This window comes from Astatotilapia calliptera, chromosome 4, assembly GCF_900246225.1.
Source record: "Astatotilapia calliptera chromosome 4, fAstCal1.2, whole genome shotgun sequence".
In the NCBI taxonomy this organism is placed as follows: Eukaryota; Metazoa; Chordata; class Actinopteri; order Cichliformes; family Cichlidae; genus Astatotilapia; species Astatotilapia calliptera.
This window is the reverse complement of record NC_039305.1, coordinates 6,263,187-6,282,107: the sequence shown is the minus strand read 5'-3', so window position 1 is coordinate 6,282,107 and position 18,921 is coordinate 6,263,187. Positions and strand designations below refer to the sequence as shown.

The window sequence follows — 18,921 nt, the reverse complement described above, 5'->3', positions numbered from 1 at the left end:
AGTTTATTCGTAATAAACTCCAAATTGGCTTTTCTTCTTACCACCTTTCCCTTACGTGAATTTCGGGACGCTATGAATTTACTCACTTTTTAAAGTTGTGATCACGTGGCCTTCCTCGTTGATTTCTATAGATTATCTTGATACTTCTATGCTCTTTGGCGTTCATGACCGCAATAGAGCTAAATGCTGGGTCGATACTGTCATCTAGTGGTCGCTGTGGAAACACTTAGTATCAGCTTACGTTCTGATCTATTAATATTCAGTGCTGAACTTGTGCAACAATCTTGTGACTGTAGCCACCACGGAAGGGCATTTAATTTGGAAATCGCTTCATAATAGTTTAATTTCAAAGGGAAATTAACCTGATTCTAGCTGTGAAAGTATTTAGTTGACCTCTGCTTGGACTCCTGTCACTCACAGCTGTTCCATTAAAGGGTGAGTAAACGCTGCATGTTGCTATTTTCAGTAAACAGTACTTCCCAGTGCTTCAGAGGCTGGCTTTAGCGGGGTGAATGTGTTAATGTTCTGCTGTGATAAAACTGGAAAATGGCATGAAATCAGTACTTTTAAACCTGTGTTTTGACTTTAAGGCCCCATGTCAAAGGACACATTCCCATTTACCTCTACTTCACTGCGCTCTCTGAGACTGGAGCAGGCGTTTCAGGAATGGGAGGATGCACGGCGGGCACTGGCTCACAGGAGAGCCATGACTAGAGCGCCTTTGCCTCGGGCCCCAAGGCCTCCTCCCCGTCAGCAGCGGCTCCAGGAAGTCAGGGCCCCTCCGCCCCAGGTGAAGTGCAGAGACACTGCCGTCCACAACACCTTCATGTGCGGGGACATGAAAGGAGTGTATGCAGTGCTGAAGGACCCTGCTATGGTCAATGCCTTGATGGAGACGGTGCATGAGGAGATGGTGTGGGCTCCAGAGATGGGTATGACTTTACAGATCTCTATCTTTTAATCTTCTATAAACGCTTTAATTGAATGAACTCCCTTTTCCTTCTTCCGCCAGGCATGTGGACCATGAGCTCCACGGTGAAACAGACCTCAGCCTTACGTCTGGCTGCCAGCAGAGGACACACAGCATGTGTGGAGGAGCTGCTGTTTCGTGAGGCGGAGGTGAACGCTGACCCTGGAGGCAACACAGCCCTCCACGATGCCTGCATAGGTGGCCATTCTATTTGTGTCCAGCTGCTGCTCTCTCATGGAGCAGAGCCTGATCTGTTGGCTGCAGATGGCAGTGCCCCTCTTCACCTCTGTACCTCTGCCCAGTCATTCCAGTAAGTGCTAAAAAAGCTGACGACTTTATTCTTATTGTGCTTAAGCAGAAATATTCAGCAGAGGGTATTGTTGCCAAGGAGTAGCTGAAGCAAAGCTTTATATTAATCTTGTCTTATATGAAAAATGTCCTTTAAAGGCTATTTTCTCAACTGCGGTAAAAAAACAACAACAAAAAAAACCAACGTAGTTTAATAGAATGTAATGTAATAATACAAATCTAGTGAGCCAGGAAAAAAAACATTTCTGAGATATTATGAAAAATATCTGAGGGAGATGGATTTCTTATGGACTGAATGTAGATATTGTGCATGTCGTGACCAGTAAATGTACTATTCTTTAAAGCTGCGCTGAGCTGCTTTTAGAAGGAGGTGCAGAGGTCAATGTGAGGACCAGGGAGTCGAGACTCACACCTCTGCATGTGGCTGCTCGGCGAGGCCTCGAAGAGCACGTCCAGCTCTTTCTTAGCCACGGAGCTGATGTGTTAGCCACAAATCGAGAGGGCGAGACCCCTCTGAACGCTGCATGCTCCGGAGCCGAGAGACCATCTGAGGCCGGACGCTATCTTCGTGTGGTTCAGAAGCTTCTGGACGCAGGAGCCGATGCTCGAACTGCAGGCAGGAAGCAGCACACTCCACTGCACAACGCCTGTGCAAACTGCTGCCCCAGGATTGTAGACCTCCTCCTGCAGCATGGGGCCAAGGCTGATGTCACCAACTGTGCAGGATACACAGCCATGGACTGTTTGCTGCAGGTAGCAGATGCTATGTATAAGAGCAACAAAGTACTATTTAGCATTGCAAACACAGAAACACATTTTTAAGTTTGAGCATTCGGATAAAAACTTTTCTGTTTGGTTTTTAAGGTGGTAGAAGATTTCCCGGACCAGCAACCTGAAGCAATTGCACGATCACTTCTGAACCACGGAGCTAAGCCTGTTTCACCAAAGGTTTGATCAAACAGCCACGCTGTGAGGGAATGTGAGAACTGCTGCATGTAAATTGTAGTGTTATCTAATGCGCGCACACTGACAACACTGACTCCATGCCAGTGCTGTCAGTGTGGTGATGAAACTTCATGAGGCAACAATTTCAAAATACGTAAGGCTTAGATAAGTACTACATCAGGGATTGTAAAAAACAAAACAATCTTTAAATGAAATATTAATACATGTCAAAGTCTGAAGAGTAGAAACAAACAAGAAAAAAACATTATGAAATATTAGATGGGGGGGGGGGGGGGGGGTCTATCTACATTTTTGTAAATCTGCAACAAAATATGTAAATAAAAAAATGTAAACACTTTAAAATTAGACAAAACCAACAAAGTTAGTGAGAACGTAAAAAGCAAAAAGTGAACATGGAAAAAAGGAATAATGTCAATATGTCCTTTTTATTCAAATTAAGTCTTTCTCTCCATTTCAAGAAATCCTGACTTTTATAAAGCTGCAAGTTGGGTTTATAATACTTGTTTTAAACAGCATATAAGTAAGCTAGTGTGCTGGCTGAAAGAAGACGGCTGAGACGCTGTAGTCTGCAGTTTGCTTCCTGTTTCGGCCTTTCTTTAGTTTCGTTTTTACTACCTCTTTCATTTAGGGAAAGATCATGGTTTATGTTCAAATATGAGAAGTCAGGAGTGAAACCAGGCTCTCTATTGCTGCTAAAGAAAGTTATGCACATCTCTGACTTTCATTATGTTTGACATGCCTGAGCTGAGAATAGACTCAGTGATTAGTGATGAAACCTTCACAAGATCAAATATTTGATATAGTGTGAACAATTATATAAATACACCTGCCACTTTATTAGGTATACCTGTTTAAGAATGCAAATGTCTAATCATCAGCAACTTAGTGCATTTACGCATGAAGACATGGTAAAAATGCTAGAGTTCAAACAGAATGGGGAAGAAAGGTGATTTAAATTACTTTGAAGGTGGCGTGATTGTTGGTGCCAGTGTGGTCTGATGCTTCCAAACCGTTCATCTCACACAACCATTTCTAGTGTTTACAGAAAATGATCTGAAAAAGAGAAAATATCCAGTGAGCATCAGTTTTGTGGGAGAAAATATCTCATTTATGTCATAGCTCAGAAGAGCTGATGGAAACCAGGTAATCGAGAAACTCAAATAACCACCTGTTACAACCAAGGTGTGCAGACGAGTATCTGTAAATGCATAACAGATCAAACCATGAAGCAGATGGGCTCGAGTAGGGGTGTCCAGCTCCAGGCTCAAGGTCCTGGTTTTAAATATTACCCTAAGTCAACACACCTGAATCAAATGATTAGTTCATTACCAGCCCTCTGGACAACTTCAAGACATGTTGAGGAGGCAATTTAGCCATTTAAATCAGCTGTGTTGGATCAAGGACACATCTAAAACCTGCAGGAGACTGGCCCTTGAGGCCTGGAGTTGGACACCCATGGGCTCCAGCAGCAGAAACCACGCCGGTTGCCACTCATCAACTCCTTAAACGTGACAGTGATGTTACTGTACTCAAATGGCCTTTAAAGTCACCAGATCTCAATCCAATAGAGAACTTCTGGGACGTGGTGGATGTGAAGGTGACATATCTGCAGCAACTGCATCGTGTCATCATTTCTACATGGACCAAATTCTCCACTGAATGTATTCAGTGCTTTGTTGAATCTGTGAGATGAAGAATTAAGGCACTTCTGAAGGCAAAACGGAGTTCAACACATGAGAAGCAAAGTGTACCTAATAAAGTGGGTGGGGCCCTTATGTGTCAGTTGTAGATGGGACCTAAATGTGCTCAGCAGAAGCAGGTGAAATAGAGAAGAGGTGAATCTTTAATAGAGCGTCTCTCAGCTGTCATAGGATGCGAGGCCGGGCATGGCCCAGGGCTGGAACAGATTAGGAAGACAAGGAAACTAAAGCACAGACAAAACAGAGGAAGTCAAAGAAACACAGGAGACTCTGGAAAAATGTGCAGAATGAGAAAAACGTCATTTAAATCAAAACAGGAAACAAAAACTTAACAAATACACAGCAAAAAACATGGACTGTGACACCAGTGTCATCAGCATGTAATAGTTATTGGTACCATATGACATAAAATTCATAAAGTAACATGTTTTATTACCAAAATAACATCACTTAAATGTAATAAGCTATTGAATGATTAATTAGTTACTGTCAAATTTTACAAGCAGTGTTTTATTTGCAGATGCTGAAGCAGTGTGTGCTCTCCCTGGCCACTGTCGAGGTGCTGCTGAACTCGTACCCCCACCTCCCGCCCTGTGAATGGATGGATGCTGTGTCTGCTGAGATATATGAGGTGAGCTCTCCGCAGTGTTAAATCTACTCTCCTCTGCTTGTTTACCTTCAGCACTGTAGTGTTTCTGTTTCTACCTCCCTGCCTCAGGAGCATCGGTCTTTCTTCCAGTTGGTGCGTCAGCGAAGTGCTCAGCCTCGCTCTCTGCAGCATCTCTGTCGGTGTGCTTTACGTCAGCATTTAGGAGCCCAGTGTCACTCAGTTGTCAGCAAACTGGACATTCCCAGCTGTGTAAGGGATTATTTGTTGCTCTGTAATGATGGCACGCTCTTCTGACTGTACATATTGTGTATCTTGCCTCATTGGAAACTTATATTATTTTAGATTTCAGGGGTTTTCAGGTGGTGACCCTGAGATACATATGATAGAAATGAGCGTGTTACTTGACCTTACAAAAATAGTTGCACTGAAGAACACAAATGTATGTAAATTAGATTTAAATGACATGTTTGTGATACTATTTTAAACTAACAATTGTTGTTTGTGAAATTCAGACACATTTAATGGTTTTATTTGTTCATGGGGAAGAGAATAACCAAGAAAACGTTCAGATGAAGTTCTAAGAAGTTTCGGGCTATTTACTGTTGATTTGGATTAGTTGGTGCTATATGTGTATACGAAATGTTCATGGAAGTAATGAAGAAGGAGCTGCAGACAGAGAAGTCAATGAAAAGAAGCTCCTGGTGCAGTTTTTCTCCTGATGTTAATGTCAGAGGAAGTTTGAAATGCTCGTTGTCGCCTCTCTCAGCTCTCATGGGGCAGAGACTGGGTACACACTGGACCCACCAGTCGCCAGGCTATTACAGGGCTAACACAGAGTTCACATATTTTTTCATTTAATTAATTGATTTCGTTTTGAATCCTTTGTGAATACTGAACCTACGAACAACTTTGGGCCATACAAATCATAGGATTAGTTTTTTTTCTTAGGTGCTGTTATATATAAATTAATAAAATATTTAAATATTTTCAAATAAACAACTAACAACGATGTAACAATAAAACTGTTTTCAAAAAAAACTACAGTTATGTATTTATTTACGTTGTATCATAGAAGTGGAGCAATGGGCGCGCAAACAGTTTCCAAAACACGCGCCCACCCCGCTGGCCCGTGATGACGTCACGCCGCCGCTATGTTTATTATGTGGTTTTTAAGCAGCAGCAGCTGCTAGCTAGCATTAAGCCTCGCCTTCAACCATGCGCTGATTTTACAGCTGGCAGGTGAGATCATTTGATGTTTATGCATATCGGTACATACGATAAAGACTTTTATATGTCTGGCCGAAGCAGTTGCTCTGTCGGACAACTATTATGCGACAAAATAAATCGAACTATGAGAGCCGTAAACAACGGAAGGTCGTGTTTTTTTTTTTCAGTTAGCTACTTAAGCTAGGTGGGAAGCTAAGTTGGGTCGTAGACAGCAGCGTAAACTACAGTGTTGTAAGTGCAGCAGAATAGCTTTCGTTGTGGCTAGCGTCTAGGTTAAGGCTGTACATCGTGTGGAAAAAATCATGACAGGAAGAAAAAGAGGGGAAAACAATAATGACACGGCCCTGAATTAGCCGGATGGCTGGCTGAGACTTCCCTGCTACACGAAACAGCTGTTGACCAACCTTGGTAAATGCTACGTGTATTTCTGTAAAGTAATTCTGACGCCGATGAAACCAGGCCTTGATTTCTGAATTTGTAAATACACCTTGAAAGGTTTATCTCCCCCCCCCCCCCTACTACAATTCTTCTTAAAAAAAAATTAAAAAGTACAAATGTAAATATGCAACTGCATGCAGCTACTGAGCTTTGAAGTGCTTTCACTAGAGTTTGTGTCTACAAGAATAGAAGAGTAAATGCACAGAAAAACGGGTTGTAAGCATGAATGAGTGTCCTACACAAAGAAGTAAACTTACACTTCAAGAAGGAGGAAAAAAGATATTACACTTATGTTTTCCCCCGTCATCATACAGCCTATGGGTGGAACATGTGAATCAAATCCTGTGTCATGTCGTTTTCACATGTTTTCAAATGGGCTGAAATTAGAAAATTGATCAGTAAATATTTTGACAGTTGAATAACCCAAACCTCTCCTTTGCCCAGTTCCCTTGTTTATCTGCTTTTCTAGTGTTTCATAGATATGTCAGTAATAAATTAATTGTTTGATGCAGTAAACCTGGAGTGAGAAATTGCTAGTTTGTCACAGTTAAGTAAACCCAGTGCTACCATATGGCTGTCTTGTTCAGTGTACTGTAAGACCTGTAGAGATCTCAGAGTGCAATTGACGTTGTTTAGCTGTAACTGAATAGATGTAGAGGAGCCTTCTTGCTTGTTTCAACAAAAAAAACCCAAAAACGAATAAAAAACAAATTAATATGCTAGAGTATTTCATGGCTTCAACTATGGATGTGTGACTATAGTCTAAGTTTCCATTAAGTAAGGATAATGAGTCTCTGATACATTATATAATAACCCCCCTCTTGCTTTGTTATTTATCAGTTCATAAATAGAAGAAAAATTGGCAAAAAAAAAAGGGAAAAAAAACTTTACAATGCGCACATTGTTTTTGGCTTAGGCTAAAACCTTTCTGTAGAGTGCCAAAAGGTTTGTGCAAGGGGAAAAAAAACAAACGCAACAGTATTACAGCTGGCTTCCTTTGGATAATGTCATGCCTGCCACCTCATTCAGTGTCTTTGCTGTGCTAATTTTGGTTTTCCTTCAAAGAATAAACACCAGATTATAATAGAAATTGTCAATGACCAGAAATAACAAGGAAAATTCCCAAACTTATTCCTAACTCAAAATGGATCTTTGAGATCCCCTATTTTATGCTTGAGTATATAGAACCCTGATTAACAGTGGTTTAAAAAAGTAGTTTTGTTATTATGATGATTTTTATTTGAGGGGGAAAAAAAGTAAACTTGTCTGGGGATAACAACAAATCACATATTTGCAGGAGAAAAACCATGTTTTCATGTAGGAAGTTCTGTGTACATCGACAAGGTTATCTTAGAAAGTTTAGATCAGTTTGTTTAGATCATACTATCACATGCAGTATGAGGCAAACTGTTGAGCAGGCTCTACAGCACTTGGAGCCACATTTGAAATTGTATGCTACGAAATGTCTTAAACCTGTGTTTTCTTCAGGATTAGAGGACAGAGATGGCAGTGTGTGCACTGACCATGTTGGATGGGATGGAGGATGAGGTGACAGCAGCAGGTGGTGTATTGCTTCTGTTCTTGGCTCTCATCTTGGCTTGGCTCTCAACCCATGTGGCTGATCGGGGAGACCACATATTGGGCACGATCCTCACTGTGGGTGCTCATGCCTCTCTGATTGGACTGGGAGGCCATGACAATTACGGTGGAGGGTCAGCTAGTGCCGACACCCCTGAGCAGCAGACGCCTCCACCTTCTCAGGAGAACAAGCCGGACGAAGGAGAGCCGGCAGCTGACAGAGGAGAGGGTGAGGGGACTGTAGAGGGAGCCGAGGGGGTTTGGACAGATTTGTTGCTGGACATACAGAGCAAACAACCACAGGCTGGAAGACTGCTTGTCACTTCTGATGGAGAGGATGATGAGGCTGATGAGGAGGATGAGGAGGAGGAGTTGGAGGAGGAAGTGAAAAAGGCTACAAAGCCTATTCCAATTTTGACCAGCACCACCTCTTCTCCTACCATCACCAGTAGTACCACTTCCATCTCTGTCCGTCTGAAGTTTTTGAATGACACAGAGGAGGTGGCTGTTGTAGAGCCACAAGATACAGTTGGGATACTAAAAAGGTTGGTAAAATAACTGTGAAAATCCACCAAACTTCAAGAATATCAGAATAATTCACAGATGATGTATATATGTATGTATATATATGTATATATTGTACTATTCTTAGTTAGCGTATTGTCTGTCTTGTCTTAATGTTGGTTTAAAATGGAGCACTGTAACAAAAAATAATTTCCCCCAGGGATCAATAAAGTATTCTGATTCTGATTCTGATACACCCATTAGGCAGTTAGCTTAGCATAAAGATTGTGCCACCTTGCAATGTTAATTTATCAAGAGCTTATACTTAGTTTGCTGGCTTACACTGGAAGGCTTTACCTTACTGTTGCTTTTCATGTTTTTTGTTTTTTGCAAAGCTTAAACAAGATGCCACATATTACTCAGTCAGCTTATAAATGTTCATTTAAGGCATATTTTATTACCTTTAGACAGAGCCAAAAGTTTCTTTTATTGTCTTTCTGCTAAGTAAGTTAATTGGCTTATGTCTGAAACCTTGGATTGATTGTACAGGAGTGGTATTGATCTTCTTGTCTAACTCTTGGAAAGAAAGCGCCTTATAACTGCTTTAATTTCTCATCTCCCTTCTTTTCCAGCAAATGTTTCTCAGGGCGGGAGCATCAAATTAAATTAATCTTCCAAGGCCAGCTGCTGCAGGATCCCAAGAGGACTCTGTTATCCCTAAACATCACAGACAACAGCGTGATCCACTGCCACATCTCTCAGACCCTGCATGATTCCAGTCCAGAGGAGGGGGCTCAGTCCGGAACAGGAGCAGGAGCCGGGTCCGGAGTCTCCAGTGGATTCAGGGCGGCAGGTGTAGCCATTAGCACCGGCAGCCTGGTGGTGCCTGTCTTTGTGGTGATTCTTGCTGTCGTGTGGTATTTCCGCCTCAACTACAGGCAGTTCTTCACCGCCCCTGCGACCATCTCCCTTGTGGGAGTCACTGTGTTCTTTAGCTTTTTGATATTTGGGATGCACAGCCGCTGAAAAGGCAAAGAAAGGGCACACACTTATAGTTGAATGTTGTGAGGTGAAATAAAAATAACTACAGCAGTGGGTGAGTGTCTGGAGAGATGTACTGACCATAAAGGGCCTCGGTGCAGATGCTGCAGCTGGTTTGAGAGCGTGCATTTGTGCGAGCGTGTGGGTGGTTAAGTGAGCCTGTTTGTGCATGTACAAAGATAAAAACATGAGTGACTGAGGAGTGTAAGTGCAGTTTAAAAAAACAAAACAAAAAAACAGCAGTGAGTGAGCATTTGCTTTAACTAAAACCTAATTTAGTTCCTATTCAAAGATGTAGTGGTTCAGACCATGTTGTAATACTGGCTTCATCTCATGGCTCTTTATTGCTGTAAAATACTCATTATGCTTTCCTGTGCGCTATTCTTTGAGATGACTTTGTGTTTTAAATGTACAGTAAATACAGTCTACACTTACTACAGGTGAACGGCAGCCACCTTAATTAGCATTATGCACTTGAATTGGGAGGGGTAGCAAAATAGAATTCAGTTGACATCTAGTGGTAAGATTTTTACATACTGTACCTTTTAAGAAAACCAACCAAAAAATGGCTTAAAATCATTTGGAACCACTCACTGTTGTGCTGCGTGTGCCAGTTTGAGTCTTTGCCATCATTGTATTATTTGAATGACTCGAGCTCTCTGTATGCAAATATAAATTGTACAACTGCCTCAGTGCAAGACTGTTTCTTTTATGCTACGTAAGAGTAGTTTAATTTAAACATTATGAAAAGATACTGTAAATATATTGTGTATTTTGTGTAAATAAAATTATACAATGAATCAATGTGCATCTGGCACTTGCTGTCAGACTGCTCTGGTTTCAGTTGCATCTCTTATTAAAGCATTTCAAAACAAACCCCTCCTACTAGCTCTTTGTGGTTTAAAGAAGTCAGTCTCATGGTATTGGTGTTTATTTATATACAAACATCAGTATGCATGGCAGTGGAAAAAAAAGAAAAATAATTTATGTATCACATTGTGTTCAGATACAAGTTGTGCACACATGCACTTATTTGTGCTTGTGCATGGAAAAAAAAGGAAAGTCACAACATTGCTTTCTTTTGTCATTGCACTTCTACAGCACAGAAATACACAAAGAGCCACAAATAAACCACAAGCAGTTACCCTTATTCACAAACAGTGCCATGACCATTGGATCATAGTTACCAAATTATCTAAAACAGTTCATTTAACATTAGTGCACATAGCAAGATTTTACTGGACAGATTCAACCGGGCACAGTCAGAAATATAGGGACAAAATACAAAATCGGGCTTTGGCAGATTGTCACGATTGTGAGAGAAAATTGAAAGCACTTGACTTTAAGGATTGTATTACATGACCCTCAAAACTTGAACAAATGCTTAAAAATAGAGAACCTGGTGAATGTGAACCCTTAATCAGCATCCGTTAATCCACCAAACAGTCTGGTACATGCAGCACCTCTGCGGTTGCAGATGTCGAGATCGCTTTCTGTTCTATTTCTTGGAAATAGCTGGTCCAAAAGCATCTAGAATGCCTTCACAAAGAGACATGATTGTATCTTCAAAACTGCCAATTATGCTGATGTTAAAAAATGTAACAAATGAGTTTGGACAAAAGTGCCAAAATTCTCTCTCCGAAGGCCTTTTAGTGAGACAGAAAGTCACAAAAATGTCCAACCTCATGAAAGGTATATATGAAAATGCAACAAAAAAGTGCAAATAATGAAAGATAAATTAAAATGACTGGTTTAAAACAGGGGTTACTTAAACTATAAGTAAATCAATAGGTTGGCCTCCTTTCAAACTCCACATTCTTATTCTTCGTATGATTAACAGTTGACAGTTAAAGCCCCACATTTCATCCATCTGAAATAAGTATATTTAGCTCCTTTGATTTCTGGTTGGTTGCCTCCTGCAAACAGAAGGTTCTAACTATAGGTGGGTGGGACAGCTGTGTGCTTGAGATGACCTTACTAAGGATATCCCCTCTTGATGAATCGCAGGTGCTTATGCCTGGCACATTGGCAACTTTCCCCATGTTTAATATGAACATTCAATATACATGAAATAAAATAAGAATAAACAGAATAGGTCAACTTTACCTTCCCTCTTTATGAAATCCTGATTAAAATAAAGCATCCTGGATTTGCACTTCAGATTCCACTATAAAAACTGCATAAAGTCTTTGGGTGAGCAATTTCCAATTTAGAAGAAAAACTAATTCTTCTCCAAGACCTGAAAAGTACAGGACTTTGGCATCTACAATATGTAATAAACCTCATAATTTACATCAGACACTGTTGGTTACAAGCTTACAAAATGCAACCTTATCGCTCATGGTCATTAACAACAAGCTGAACTGCTGGGCTGATCTACTTTTACAATGTAATCTACAAGCAAAGTGAGTGAAAGCACACAGGACAAGGCTTTCTAAGAAGGAAACAAATAAACGTTGAATTCATGATTTATGTCAAACATACATGTACTGTACATGTGCCCCAAAAGCCTACTGGCTCATCAAATATCAAAATTCTGCATTTACACACAAGTAATATGCACATCACCACAAAGGCAGTGACAAATACAAACTTAAATATACCGTTAATGTAAACGAGTTAAATATTCCAAATGACACACATACTTTCACAAGAGTCACATTCTAGGATGCATAGTTTTGTGAAAAGAATGATTACACACACATCAACCGCACGTACACTTACACACAGGCACGCACGCACACAAAATTGACAGTCACGCTAAATGCAAATCATCATACAGACACACAAACACACACACACGCACGACTGTGCAATACAATGCTAGAATTAAAAAGCCACCGATGAGTACTCCAATATGTGTGTGTCAAGTGTTGAACGTGTCCTTACGACCGAGTCTGAACGCAAAGTCCAAGAAGAGGGGCCGGTCACAGGCTCACCAATGACAGAGTATCTGAAGGTTTTAGAATTTAAGGCCTTTCAATTTAAGTAGAACTTAAAGAAGAAAAAAACCTCAACTTTCACTACCAGCTTGTGGTCTGAAAAGTTTTTTTCAGTTCCAGGACATTGCAGTGCTTTGTATGAATCCAGGTGGTCTTATTATTGATGTCTTTTGTAACTTCAAGGCCCTCCGTAAAATAAAATTTAGAGCACAGGAGATATCATTTACACACAAGTGGTTCATTTTTTTTTCCAAAGATTTATTTCTAAGCTTTTTTTGCCTTTATTGCAAAGGATCGGCTGCAAGAGCGAGGATGACATGCAACATGGGTAGCATGTTCTTTATTTCTATATCTGCATAAAATTATGTTTTGGTTCAAATAATCTACTTTCACTACTTTACAATTTTCTTTAATTGGCTGCAAAGTTTTCTGCAGTGTTGTGTGGAAGCTCCTCATTGAAACAGCCACACAAAGCGTCAACCGAATGCATCAAGTCCTCCTCGATATCAGCTGAAGACAAATATACGTCGTAAATTACGTGTATAGCGGAAGTAAATTCTGTTTTACACTGGAAGTGAGCCAATCCGTTATTGCAGATACTCTGACTGGACTCGGACCGCAATTCTTAAACTCTGTGTTCATAATTTAGGAAGGACAAATCTTTAAATGTAGATGCCTCAGTTATCAAGGCCAAATGATTACTAAGGAACTTCTAAGTCAAGTTTCATCCCATTCAGCTCAGACTTTTAAAGCTTGGTGTGAAAGAAGGGACTTAATAAGAGGAGGCGAGGGCTGGTCTGACAAATTGGCTTATGCTAAATCATCATAGATACTTGAAATAGGAGGTGCTGAGAGTTTGGGCCTCTTTTTTTTGGTCGATATACTGATATTACTCTGAGAGCTGCTGCCGCCGCCTCCAGCCAGGCTTCCACTCCCACTTCCTCCTCCTCCACTGTTCAATGGAAGAGATGGCTTCTTCTTTTTCTTGGGCTTCCGAGAATCTGAATGGTTGGTGCCTGCAACAAGAACAGGAATGTATTTTACTGATAAAACCTACATGTCATAATTACTAAATGAGTGTCCCTTCCTTACTGGCTTTAGATGAAGCAGAATCAGTAGGTGAAATATCAGAGTCCTCCCACTGCAGGCGGCTCATTAAGGGTTGTGGATCTGGAATGTCAAAGCTGTCAGTCTCCACAGCATCTGCATCAGGCAGCGTTGGCCTGTGACATAAAAAACAGACACAGTAACACAGTTTTAGACAAAGCCACACACAGATATACACACAAACAAAATGTCTATATATCTGTCATGTAATTGCACTTTTCAGTTTAAGTTTCTTTTCCATCTCTATGATACCAATAACAACATCACAACTAACAACACCACTATTACTTTTAATAATAACTCTACAACACAAATGCACATTTGCCCAAAATTTTGCTTATAGTTGTTGGACAAATGTATCTTTGTGTGCTTATTAACACATGTCCTTCTTTCTGACCCACACTGGTTTTTTTATACATGACTTCCTCTCACTGGGTTTTTGATTTTAGGTGAATTCTTGGGGAAAAAAGGAAATGTCTCGAGAATCAAAAGAATCAAATTTCAAGCAAAAACAATAACATCAAAAACTGCTTATTATTGCCTCTATCAATAACAAGATAAATAGCTTCTTTTTCTGAACCGTGTGCATAAAGACAAGGCCTGGAAAATTATACTCAACCATTTTCACCATTTCTGTCACTTTGTAGATGAAATATTTTATACATGAACTAAGATGATATTTCTCTTTAAGCGCAGTCTACTCATCTCAGCTGTTAAACCATACCTTCAGACTAAGATGTATGGAGTGGGTTTATTATTATTTTTAGTAAGGCCGATAGGCTGTGGTGTTTATGATAACAAATAGTTACAAGTGAGGGTGCTACAACCACAGATTTTGGTGTCATGTTCCGGTTCACAGGACCAGAAAAACTTCCTGTGGTAGTCTATCGATCTTTCCCAGTGTTTAAAACTCATGCAGCGTTCAGTTCTGTTAACAATGGCTTTACAAGTCATTTACAACAGTGCTTTTGCATAAAAGTCGTTCCTGGCAAGAAAGGCGTCCCTCTGCCAGAGTATTCACAACACCGACCAGCAGCATCGCTCTGTCACTGTCTCCAGCCAAGGCAACCATATCAGCAAACAGTGAACTGCACGATGAGGGTAACAACACCAACTCAAACATGACTTTTGTCAAGTGCACTCTAGTTAGTGGTTTTGGTGAGGAACGGGTCAGGGTACACTCACGCGGACGGCCCCAGGAGGAACAACCTGACGGCCCTCCTCTGTTCGTCCGTGTGTTGGGGACATCGCTGAGACCTGGTGGGACACAAGGTGGCATTATACATCCCTGACTGATGGCCCGCCCATACCCACCACATAGTTTTACACATCTCCCTGCCTGCAAGCCAGCAGGGGAGGTGGGGCGGACTGATGGGACACAGTCAGAGACCAACTGATAATGGGCAGTTATGAGTTACAAACTATTAGAGGTTAGTCACTGATGGGTTCCTCATTATTATAAGTCTGTTGTTAAGACCTTTAAAGATTTGGCTCTTCACCTTGGAGAAAAAGAACAGGTCTAAAAGAGATCAATTTTGAGTTGCCACTTGTGTTCCCTTGAGTTAGTTTGATCATACACAATTTTCTTATTTAATTTAAAAAAAATAACTTCCTTATATTTATGTATTTCATTTTCAGCTGTGACTTTCAGTTTCAGACAACAGTTCTAAGCAATTAAGATTTCAAGCTATGAGGACGCTGACCTCAGAATTTAGATTCAATTAGATGGTTAAACCAACATGAATCCAGGTGTTATGTTACCAGAAACTGTGCTGCAGGGAGCTACACAAAAGCAGCTGGCTGTTTTCTCAAAACAGAAAAGGTTTAATTACAAGTTAATCTTTGTGTCAGAGGCTTAGGCAGTAATTACCTGGTACACATCTTCTTTGTGTGCTCAGATATCACCCCACATTGCTGTAGAAACACACAATACTTTAATGATTCACACTTATATAATTAAATCAGTAGTTGGAACAATAAAAAAATGATATGCTTGGGCAGATTCATGAAAATTGCTCACCGTCGTTAGAAGGGATCTGACTTCATCGGGGCCCAAGGTTTCATAACTGATGCCAGTATTATAGTTGTACTGAATTTAAAAACAAAACCTTTATGAGTATAGAATTTACAACACTCTATAGCCTAGCAATCAATTTGATCACAGGAGGATTTGTCACCTTGTAAGATTCGGCACCGACGCCACTTCCAAGCTCACCTGGAATGCATATGCACAAGCACACTGTTCATGTAACAGATTGAGACCACTAAAAGCAAATCAAAATTGAACTATAAATTCCATCTGCATCTAAAAGAAAAATATTTGCATTTCACTTTGAATTGTTTCCTACAACTTTGAGCTATGAACTTGAAAAAACAAAACAACAAAAAACCCAGATAGACTCACCGTTTTTATGTTTCAGGGATTTGGATCTTCTTGGGGAATTTTGACTCTGCACAAACAAAAATGTTAAGATTAAAATAATGTTATGATACACATGAAAAATTCATTTATACTAACAATGTATAATTTAAAAAACAAACAAAACAAAAACATACCTTATCTGACTTTCTCTTCTTGGCTGTAAAAAGGAAATAAGAAATGTTTATTTTAAGTAACCACCTGGAGATTTCTTTCATCTCTCAGTACAATGCAATCACTCAAGTGCTCACTTTTTTTTTCAGCCCCATACGACCAGTCATTATCATTAAGGTCATCATTGTCTTCCTGATCACTCTCTGATTTGCTCATATTATTACTGCTGGCTAGCCTGTTAAAAGAAGATCAAATAATTAAATTAGAATTTCATGTATAACTTTGGATCACTGCAGGAATTTCTGCTTTATGACCTTCACTGACCGACCTGCGGTTGGCGATGCGGCTGCTGTTGCGTCCCATGCCAAGGCATTTCTCCAAATGTGGAGCAAAGCGAGAAGCTGCTATTAATCTTTTACAGTTGGGACACTCACACTCTTTGTTCTTCCACTGATTGTACACCTGCCCAAATATGTCCACTCCTGGTTGATCCACAATTTCTGGAGGGGAAAAACAAACAAACAAACAAAAAAAAAACAGTAAGCAAACACATTGAAGACAGACAGAATAGAAACCAGATCCAATGGCACCAACCAAACTCCTTCATGCTCTCTTGGTCCGTTTCATCCAGGAAGAAATAGCCCTGTTTAACAGCTCGATGCACCTCAAAACACAGGCCCAAACAGGCATCTTCCACCAGCTCAGAGTAGATGTCATGGGCCAGGGCCTACAACAACAAAAACATAGTGTAACACCAAAGACAAACCCAATGTTAGGTAAATGCATGGGTACCTGTATGCACAGGTAATACCTCACCTCCAGCCTGGTGTTGTCTGGGCCTGAGAGGGGCATATCCTCCATTTTCATTTGAAAATCTCTATTGGAAGTCTTGACAGCAAGGTAATAAGATTGATATCTGAGGACTTAAAAGAGATAGGATAAAAGTGAAATCACAGCATGCTTGAAAGGCAACAGATGTAAGGCACACATATTCAAGATACCAGTCGCAAATAACATACTTTAAAAATATGTATTAGCACTTGTTCCAGGTCTATCTTCATCCTGTTGAAAAGAAGAAATAATCGCTGGTCATGTCCAAGATCACCACAGAAGTTTCATGTAAACATATGATAATTAGCGGTACAATCTGACCACTGTAACCCCAAGCCTGGACTGAACATATCAGCACATATCAGCTACAGCAACATCCTGATTTTCACATTACTGGACATCACACACACAGAGAGAAATGTGGTTTTAACTATGTGCTCTAACCAGCTTTAACATTACATGTGTTTGATTGAGATAAACAAGATACCTATGTATCCAACACGAAAGCTCAAAAATAGCTACATTTTACAAAAACACATTCATTTAAACTACCTCACGAACGACTAGCTAACGTTAGTAGAACCTAAACGCAGGTAGTGACAGTTCCTTAGCAAATTAACTCCGGCTAATATCACCTTTCATGGTTTATATCTGCTGGCCCCACTGCTCTACTAATATGAGCTGAAGGAAAGGCCTTTGTGGCATTCAAATACTAAGAAACAGTGTAGCGACGTTAGGTGTGTTTTAATTTCAAACTGTTTCCTCTTACCCTGTCATGCCGAAAACTCAGCCTGAACCGGGCAGTTTCTCTGAAGGAGGCAACATGACCGAGTCCATCCAAATAAAACGCGTTAGCAGGAGGCCCGGTCTTCAGCTACAGCCATTCTAATAACACGGGCAAAACAAAAAGCTCGATAAAAGTGTTTGCTGTCGCAGGTGTCGGTTAGCAAAACTGACGGTACGAGCGAGGAGGCCGACAAAGCATATAAACCAGCTAACTTCCGGTTGTAGCAATAAAAATAAAAGCTTAACCTGCAAATATGAAGCGAGTTGCTGGAACTCGACAAAAACAAAAAAGAAAAAAAAAAAAATCAAGAATACAGTCCATGTTGAAATCGTTAAAAAGGATAGAGATTAAGCTAATTTAATCATTCAAATGCTTATAAAATATATAAAATAGTGTAATGTAAGGTAATGTAATGTAAAGTAATGTTGCTAAATTCAAAAATACCAATACACATCATGACTCATTTAATTTTTCTGTCACTATTTGCTATATTAATGTGCATTTTTATATTAACAAGCAAGATGAGGAAATGTATCTTAATTTTTTAAAAATCTAATCTTTTAATTTCTAACTGAAAGAAGAACAACATTTTAAAAACAATTGTTAGCATTTTTGTTTAGCCACATATCTTTAACAGCTAGCTACTTGCCAGAATTTTCATATTTACTTTATGAGCTGTCGAGCTCATTTAACATCACAGGGCACGAACAGCCAATTTGAACTAGAAATTGACAATAAATTGTGAAGAAAAACTTTATTGTTCATCTATTATTTAATTATTTTGTCTTAAGGGACAGCTTTATAAGTGGGGAAAACGGTAAAAGCTATGAAAATACAATGTACAGTCTGAAATTTATGCCCTCTATCACATATTCCAAAGCAGTCCAGTGGGCCAGACTGTAATTTTCGTAGGGCCGATTCTGGCCCCTGGGCCAGCAGCAGACAAAATTAGCGCCACCTAGACCAGCTACACTTAAACGCCTTAAACGGATCTAAGAAAACAAACAAAAAATCTAAGGTCCTAATAAATTACATAAAATTATGTTTAAAACTGTGTTTAAAAATTTAGTACAGAAGAAACTTAGTGACCTTCTGGTTATATGGCACCCTGCATAAAAGAAAAATACAAAAAACACAAAACAAAACAGAAAAAACTGTGGGGAGATTAGTGAGGTATTGAAGAGCGCGTTTATACTTTTACTTTGAAGGTACAGTTCGGGTGTTTCCGCTTTCACAGCGAGGTTTCTTTCAGCTCAGACATCCATAAATGAACGCTAGATTTTCGCTCTTTATCTACAATCTGTTTGTAGAGCCTGGGCGGGCTGAATGAGGTCATCACTTTAACTTTGTTAAATGACAGAAAGTATGTGGACACCTT

The 18,921-nt window shown here is 40.0% G+C and overlaps 3 protein-coding genes and 1 long non-coding RNA gene across 5 annotated transcripts; 2 read left to right on the top strand and 2 right to left on the bottom strand.

The window, feature by feature from the left end:
- Window positions 1–87: 87 nt before the first annotated feature.
- Window positions 88–5,516, top strand: asb16 (ankyrin repeat and SOCS box containing 16). Its single transcript, XM_026164243.1, has 7 exons — window positions 88–435; window positions 591–932; window positions 1,013–1,280; window positions 1,624–2,032; window positions 2,144–2,227; window positions 4,466–4,576; window positions 4,664–5,516. The coding sequence occupies exons 2-7, from the start codon at window positions 596–598 to the stop codon at window positions 4,847–4,849; spliced, it is 1,395 nt and encodes a 464-aa protein (XP_026020028.1). The 5' UTR covers window positions 88–435; window positions 591–595; the 3' UTR covers window positions 4,850–5,516.
- Window positions 1,990–3,572, bottom strand: LOC113020358 (uncharacterized). The gene is made up of 3 exons (XR_003272184.1): window positions 3,414–3,572; window positions 3,206–3,298; window positions 1,990–2,042 (listed from the first exon to the last, which is right to left on the bottom strand). It is a non-coding gene; the product is annotated as an uncharacterized LOC113020358 (long non-coding RNA).
- Window positions 5,517–5,679: 163 nt separating the features above from the next.
- Window positions 5,680–10,219, top strand: tmub2 (transmembrane and ubiquitin-like domain containing 2). 2 transcript variants are annotated; one of them, XM_026164239.1, is made up of 3 exons: window positions 5,680–5,794; window positions 7,709–8,343; window positions 8,935–10,219. In XM_026164239.1, exons 2-3 carry the CDS (start codon window positions 7,724–7,726, stop codon window positions 9,326–9,328), a joined length of 1,014 nt encoding a protein of 337 aa, XP_026020024.1. In that variant the 5' UTR covers window positions 5,680–5,794; window positions 7,709–7,723; the 3' UTR covers window positions 9,329–10,219. The 2 variants fall into 2 exon arrangements, with proteins under 2 accessions (XP_026020024.1, XP_026020025.1); XM_026164240.1 differs by lacking the exon at window positions 5,680–5,794 and adding an exon at window positions 5,802–6,190.
- A 1,574-nt stretch (window positions 10,220–11,793) lies between these two features.
- atxn7l3a (ataxin 7 like 3a) lies at window positions 11,794–17,761 on the bottom strand. The gene is made up of 14 exons (XM_026164238.1): window positions 17,526–17,761; window positions 16,945–16,987; window positions 16,742–16,848; window positions 16,520–16,652; window positions 16,254–16,425; window positions 16,063–16,160; window positions 15,949–15,971; window positions 15,797–15,842; window positions 15,570–15,607; window positions 15,413–15,481; window positions 15,263–15,306; window positions 14,578–14,649; window positions 13,378–13,508; window positions 11,794–13,301 (listed from the first exon to the last, which is right to left on the bottom strand). The coding sequence occupies exons 3-14, from the start codon at window positions 16,790–16,792 to the stop codon at window positions 13,096–13,098; spliced, it is 1,083 nt and encodes a 360-aa protein (XP_026020023.1). The 5' UTR covers window positions 16,793–16,848; window positions 16,945–16,987; window positions 17,526–17,761; the 3' UTR covers window positions 11,794–13,095.
- Window positions 17,762–18,921: the final 1,160 nt, after the last annotated feature.

Excerpts from the sequence above, each read along its gene's own strand:
- atxn7l3a (XM_026164238.1), bottom strand. The coding sequence starts at position 16,792 with ATGAAAATGGAGGATATGCCCCTCTCAGGCCCAGACAACACCAGGCTG. Across the intron at positions 16,161-16,253 it reads AGCCGCATCGCCAACCGCAG|GCTAGCCAGCAGTAATAATA; the intron begins GTCGGTCAGTGA and ends TTCTTTTAACAG. Across the intron at positions 13,302-13,377 it reads TTCTGCTTCATCTAAAGCCA|GCACCAACCATTCAGATTCT; the intron begins GTAAGGAAGGGA and ends TTCTTGTTGCAG.
- tmub2 (XM_026164239.1), top strand. The coding sequence starts at position 7,724 with ATGGCAGTGTGTGCACTGACCATGTTGGATGGGATGGAGGATGAGGTG. Across the intron at positions 8,344-8,934 it reads ACAGTTGGGATACTAAAAAG|CAAATGTTTCTCAGGGCGGG; the intron begins GTTGGTAAAATA and ends CTTCTTTTCCAG.
- asb16 (XM_026164243.1), top strand. The coding sequence starts at position 596 with ATGTCAAAGGACACATTCCCATTTACCTCTACTTCACTGCGCTCTCTG. Across the intron at positions 933-1,012 it reads GGTGTGGGCTCCAGAGATGG|GCATGTGGACCATGAGCTCC; the intron begins GTATGACTTTAC and ends TTCTTCCGCCAG. Across the intron at positions 1,281-1,623 it reads ACCTCTGCCCAGTCATTCCA|CTGCGCTGAGCTGCTTTTAG; the intron begins GTAAGTGCTAAA and ends TATTCTTTAAAG.